We start from the raw sequence: 6,734 nt of genomic DNA, 5'->3' as shown, positions 1-6,734 counted from the left end.
AGTTTGGAGCTTTACCCCCTGTACCCCATGTAAGGGGTAAGCCTAAGGTTGAATGTCCCAAAACATCACTTGTATGGAAATTTTTTAAACATGATAAAGTCAATCATCGTGCTATCTGTGAAAAATGTAAGCAACAATTTTCACACTCAATAAGTGGTGAGACGGGGGGTTTAGATAGACACTTAAGAAGTGCTCACAAATTTTTGTGGATACAAGCTAACATAGAAGCCGGAAAATTTATAGATCCTACCATCAGTTCTGACACTCCTAGTGGATCTGGTTCTAATCAAATTCAACAACAACTTGACCCTGCTTCTGGTCATGTTTTACGCAAATATAACAAAGATAGAGATCGTGAGAACTTAGCAAAAATGGTGGCTGTCTGTGGCTTACCTTTTAATTTTCCTTCTTACCCTGCTTTTGTGCATTATATACAAGAAACTTATAACCCTGCTTTTCAAGGTTTTCCTTAGACCACGGTTAGAAATGATGTTTTTAAATTTCAAACCGAATATCTTCGGTATATTCGTTGTGTATTTTTTCACTTAGATTGTAAAGTGTCTATCACATCTAATATAGGTCGTAGTCCTAATGGTTGTGATTATTTAACTGTTACATGTCATTGGGTTGATCATCACTGGAACTTGTAAAAACGTATTATTGGTTATAAATTTGTTGATTCAAAACACACTGGAGCATATATTGCAACTACTGTTCTACAAATATTTGATTTTTATGGATTCGTTAATAAAGTTTTAACTATCACCTTAGATAATGCTTCTGCTAACACAACCACGGCAAATAGCTTAAAATCTAGACTTTGTCCAATTAATCCAACAATTTTTCATGTTAGATGTGCATGCCATATTTTTAACTTGGTTGTAAAAGATGGTCTTAATTTATTTTCTGATGCTTGTAGTAAAATACAACATGCTTGTGGCTATATTTTTCGTGCTCATAAGCAAAGTAGAATTCGTGAATTTGCTCAACAATGTGTTAGTGCTGGCCTTCCATTTAGAAAAGTTCCAAAAGATGTTTGTACTAGGTGGAATTCTACTTATGAAATGCTTAAAGTTGCTTATGATTATCGGGTGCCTATCCAAAAGGTATTTAAATGCATAATGCTTACCCTATTGATCAAATTGTTGATTCTGATTGGGATGAGATCAGAGAGCTTACTAAATTTTTAGAAAATTTTTATCATGCTACAAAACAATTTTCTGGTATATATTATCCTACTGTTACACAAATATTATGGTATATTTGTGGAATTTCTGTTGTATTTGGTAAGTATAAAACAAATCCAACTTATGCACCGGCCATTAAAGAAATGATTTTAAAATTTAAAAAGTATTTTTCCCTATTCCCGAAGTTTATTTAATTTCTAATCTACTTAACCCATCTTTAAAACTAAGAGGTGCAAAGGGACTTGTTCGTAAAATTTATGAGAATTTAGAAATTCAAGAAAATGAACAACCATCTCTCGAAAACTGCCAAGCTAGCATATATTCTTATGCTAGATCAATGTTTGATAAATATAAATCTATGGATACAACTAGTATTGAAACTGCTCCTTCTACTTCTAAGTCTGGAGCAGAAGTTTTATGGGAAGATATGGATGATATAACAGGTTTTGATTCCTCTATTGANGGGAAGTTCAAAATTCAGCATTTGTATAAGAAAATGGTGCCAGAATACATTAAAGTTGCATGGAGAGGAGTAATGCTACATCCAGGTGTGCATCATAGATTCAGATTTATCCTATGGCTTGCAATGCAGAGAAGATTAGCAACTGTGGATAGATTAATGCAAATAGGCATCAATGTCCCAAATGAATGCACCTTCTGTAAACAAACTCAGGAAACCTTCAACCACCTATATTTTGAATGCATGATCACAAACAAAATATGGGCTAAAATGTGTGAATGGCTGGGGTACACAAGGAACATAGGTGACTGGGAATGTGAACTGCAGTGGATCAGTATTATAGCAAAAAGCAGGAAAGGATTAAGTGGCATCACTTGCTGCATTTTTACTATGATGGTTGCAGTGATATGGAGGGAGAGGAATAGTAGCAGATTTGAGCAAAAGAGGATTGATGAGCAGAAGGTCTGCAGGGAGATGGTCCAACACATCCATGTACGAGGGAAGAATCACAGTAGATGGAAAGCAGCATTGGAGCAGCTGGATTTTTTTCCTTGATTGTAAATACAGCATATCAAATATAGCATAGTATAGACTTTGTAATTGATAGATGATGTATAGTGGTAGCAGTGAGTCAAAACTGCTACTAGGACTAAATTGTATTCATTTTGAGGAAATAGAAATATAATGTTTAACTAAAAAAAAAAAAATAAGTCAAAAATCTAGCTGTTGCAAACTTTAAAAACATAGTAATTTTCAAAAAACTAGACGTTTTTCTTATAAAAAAAATACACTTAAGGCCCACGAACCCGTCCCTCCCGTCCCGTTCCGTCCCGTCTCATCCCGTCCCATCCCGTTTGTTAGCGGGACGGGATGGGACGACCGTTTCGTCCCGTTTGTCCCGTCCCGTTTCGTCCCATCCCGCCACCGTCCCGCTTAAATGTCGTCCCGTCCCGCTTAAATATCGTCCCGTCCCGTTAATTTCGTCCCGTCCCGTCCCGTTGGACAACCATACCTGGAGTGCAGATACTAGTGCTGGCCTCACTCCACGATTGCTGGCCGCACGAGTGGCCGCACTTCCACCTGCTGCATATGTGAAAAATTCAACTTAATTCCCTAATGATGCCGAAACTCACCCAAGTCCTTCGGATCCAAAGACAGACATTCCAGCAACTCTTAAAATATCATATGAGCTTATGGGAAGCCTCAAAACATGAAAAGAAACGCTAAAATCTGAAATATCACAGTAAGATTGACGTCTAACCTTCAGAGCATAGAAGTGTTAGGCAGAAATTGTTAGTGGTGATCAAAGGTGAAAACCTACAAGGTTGTAAAGTATAGTTCGTTGTGACTGAAAGGCATAAACTACACATTCGGTGCTCGTTTAAACCACTCCTCACTTGTGCTCGAGTAAAATAAATTAGGCGAAATACATAAACGGCCCCTTCAAGTTGTCCTCAACGATCAACTGAACACCTCAACTGAGTCCATTTCCAGCTAGACACTTTATGTATTCATAAAATAAGATCAACTAAACACCCGACCATGTCAGCCCCCATTACGTGAAATGCACTCTCTGGGACACGAGTTGCCTACCTATAATTAGGTTTTTTCTTTTTTTTTCCCTAAAATAATGTGGACCCCTCCTAATTTTTACATCCCCTTCTCCTCCAATTCTCTCCTCCACCATTCAACAGCCTTTTTACCTTAAATCATCTCTGCCTCCATCACAAAAGAACAAAATTATCAATATATTGTTGAATTGTATGGAATCCTCGGCTGACTTCTCCTCCCTGCAAACCAACACTGATAGCTATTGATTTACTCAAACCAAGTACATATTAAAATAATTATGAAGATCTTACTTTTAATGAAAATAATTTTGTAGATTACAACGTAAATCTGAATGAACATCCAATTTGGATCCAAAATTCTGATGTGAGCGTTAAATATTATTTTAAGAAATTGTAAAATTATAAAGAAAAAAGGCCCACGCCGGCATATCCACGCTGTTACAGGTCCCTGATGTTACAGCCTCCGTCATATCCACGCCGACAACAGCTTATCTTCTTCCGCTTGAATTCACAGTAAACCTCTGAAAAAGAAGATCATCAAAAAGGTGGAAAAGAACAGTAGTAGTAGTAGTAATTGAATTAACCAAAGCCAGCTTTCACAAGTGAAGCGGAGGACTCGGAAGTTGATGGGGACGCAGAAGAGGGGCAGAAGGAAGAAGGCGAATACGGCGGGAGGGGGGGTTGGGGGTTTGCCGCTGGTATTGGGGGAAAGGGGTTTTTCCCTTCTTTAATTTTCTTTTGGTTAATTATATATGTGTTAAAATTTTATTATATATAAATTACACGTGTCGTTCACTAATTGGCTTATTTGACACGTCATCGGCAAGTGTAACTCACGCATATGATCAGTTGCACTCGGGTATTTACTCGATCTACTTAATAGACACTTAAAGTGTCTAAATGATAAAGAGGTTCATTGAGGTGTTCAGTTGATCGTTGAGGACTACTTGAAGGGGTGCTTTATGTATTTTGCCAATAAATTAACTAGTGGAACTATGAAGATGTATAGAGATCAAACAGTACTATCGCCATATGTACGAACTTTTTTTCACTTAGCAGATTGCAGGTCCTATACCGGCTAGGAACTGTGATGTATATTGAAGTCGTTGTAGTATAGTGGTGAGTATTCCCGCCTGTCACGCGGGTGACCCGGGTTCGATCCCCGGCAACGGCGCTGTGCCTTTTTCTTTTATATAAAATTTAACAAATGTGTGTTTCAGGAAAGGAAAAGACAACTGACTAGTATATGACCAAATGTTGAAACGTTGCCTGTTAAAATTTGATTTCTAAATTATACTGTCATATGCTTTTCCTTTTCAAGACTGTTCTCTCCCATGTTTATTCAAAAAACTTAAATGTCTGTACATGGAAGACAGCACGTATGGCATGGCTGGATCTTGGGGCAATGATTATCAACTACTCCTAACTGATACGCGGCGCCTTCCTGAGATTCCTTGGAAGGGCGACGTACGGCTAGGCAACTGATGTCAGTGCAGTTGCTGTCCGCCAACTGAGGTCCCCTCCGTACGCTAGACGAGATTGTCAGTGCCGTACGGGAAAACCAATATCAAGAACAATTGAGAGAACAGAAATGAGAATTCAGAATGAAAGAAAGCTTCATTGCATTAATGAAAGCTGTTACAGAAAACCAACGCGGTGTCGAGGGGGAGAGACACCAGTACAGAGAATTGCTTGCTTGCTAGAAAGTTTTGATTGCTTGATCCCCCCTAATAGTACTTAAAAAAAATAAACCAAAGTTACAGGAGTAGACCTAATTAAGCTAGAGAAACATAATGGAAGTGCATGAAATAAACTACTCTATATTTACAATGAAAATGACTTAGTTTTCTATAAGGCAGCAGCAGGTCCGTTGTCAGCAGCAGTGTCTTTGGCATCACGATCTGCGCGCGCGGCGCTGTTGGCTTCTGCCTGCGGCATGGCGCTCGCGAGGGATATCGGTGGGGTGACAGAGGCACCTGCGCGCTTGTCACTTGGCGCGGCCAAGACCACGGGGCCGTCCGTGGCGCTAGGCATTGGGAGGTTCGCTAGGACGCCACGGGGCGCGCCCAAGGGGTCATGGGGCATGGCTGGAAAGCCGCCCATGACATAACACATGGAAGAAAGAGAGAGCAAAATGTTAGTTTGAAGTCATGTGGCTTGCTGCAAGTATTTCTGAGCAGTGTAATTTAAACTTGAGTCATTTGCTTGAGTCACAAAGTAAAATAAAACACCATATACTGGGGTAAAAAAGGCAGCCTGCTGCACAAAGGCATCTCGCATTAACGCAGGGTTTGAGGAACGGCCGCGCCCAAACAGAGCCGACTCAAGACCGAACCCACTAAGGCAATGGCCTTNCCTCTTTAATTTTCTTTTGGTTAATTATATATGTGTTAAAATTTATTATATATAAATTACACGTGTCGTTCACTAATTGGCTTATTTGACACGTCATCGGCAAGTGTAACTCACGCATATGATCAGTTGCACTCGGGTATTTACTCGATCTACTTAATAGACACTTAAAGTGTCTAAATGATAAAGAGGTTCATTGAGGTGTTCAGTTGATCGTTGAGGACTACTTGAAGGGGCGCTTTATGTATTTTGCCAATAAATTAACTAGTGGAACTATGAAGATGTATAGAGATCAAACAGTACTATCGCCCTATTTACGAACTTTTTTTCACTTAGCAGATTGCAGGTCCTATACCGGCTAGGAACTGTGATGTATATTGAAGTCGTTGTAGTATAGTGGTGAGTATTCCCGCTTGTCACGCGGGTGACCCGGGTTCGATCCCCGGCAACGGCGCTGTGCCTTTTTCTTTTATATAGAATTTAACAAATGTGTGTTTCAGGAAAGGAAAAGACAACTGACTAGTATATGACCAAATGTTGAAACGTTGCCTGTTAAAATTTGATTTCTAAATTATACTGTCATATGCTTTTCCTTTTTAAGACTGTTCTCTCCCATGTTTATTCAAAAAACTTAAATGTCTGTACATGGAAGACAGCACGTATGGCATGGCTGGATCTTGGGGCAATGATTATCAACTACTCCTAACACATGGAAGAAAGAGAGAGCAAAATGTTAGTTTGAAGTCATGTGGCTTGCTGCAAGTATTTCTGAGCAGTGTAATTTAAACTTGAGTCATTTGCTTGAGTCACAAAGTAAAATAAAACACCACATACTGGGGTAAAAAAGGCAGCCTGCTGCACAAAGGCATCTCGCATTAACGCAGGGTTTGAGGAACGGCCGCGCCCAAACAGAGCCGACTCAAGACCGAACCCACTAAGGCAATGGCCTTAGGCCCCCAAATTAGTGAGGCCTCATTTTTCAATAGTGAATTTTATAATTGTTTTTTTTAAATAATGAATGTTTTAAAATAAAAAATACAAGATCTTTATGTAAAAAGTGATTAAATAGTAATCATTTTGTAATTTATATTTAGTCATTAATACATTGTTCTTTTTTTCTCTAGTCTCATATTTAAATCTATACTTTGTACATTCTTTTCTTTT

At 38.9% G+C, this 6,734-nt stretch overlaps 1 protein-coding gene and 2 non-coding genes across 3 annotated transcripts; all 3 read left to right on the top strand.

Annotated features, from left to right (window-relative positions):
• The first annotated feature begins 1,683 nt into the window (after window positions 1–1,683).
• LOC109211177 lies at window positions 1,684–2,202 on the top strand. The gene has a single exon (XM_019374681.1). It carries the CDS (start codon window positions 1,684–1,686, stop codon window positions 2,200–2,202), a length of 519 nt encoding a protein of 172 aa, XP_019230226.1.
• Window positions 2,203–4,320: 2,118 nt separating this feature from the next.
• TRNAD-GUC lies at window positions 4,321–4,392 on the top strand. Its single transcript has one exon. It is a non-coding gene; the product is annotated as a tRNA-Asp (tRNA).
• Window positions 4,393–5,952: 1,560 nt separating this feature from the next.
• TRNAD-GUC lies at window positions 5,953–6,024 on the top strand. The gene has a single exon. It is a non-coding gene; the product is annotated as a tRNA-Asp (tRNA).
• The last annotated feature ends 710 nt before the right edge of the window (window positions 6,025–6,734 follow it).

This window comes from Nicotiana attenuata, unplaced genomic scaffold (genome assembly GCF_001879085.1).
Source record: "Nicotiana attenuata strain UT unplaced genomic scaffold, NIATTr2, whole genome shotgun sequence".
Lineage (NCBI taxonomy): Eukaryota > Viridiplantae > Streptophyta > Magnoliopsida > Solanales > Solanaceae > Nicotiana > Nicotiana attenuata.
This window is presented reverse-complemented; position numbering and strand designations above follow the sequence as displayed.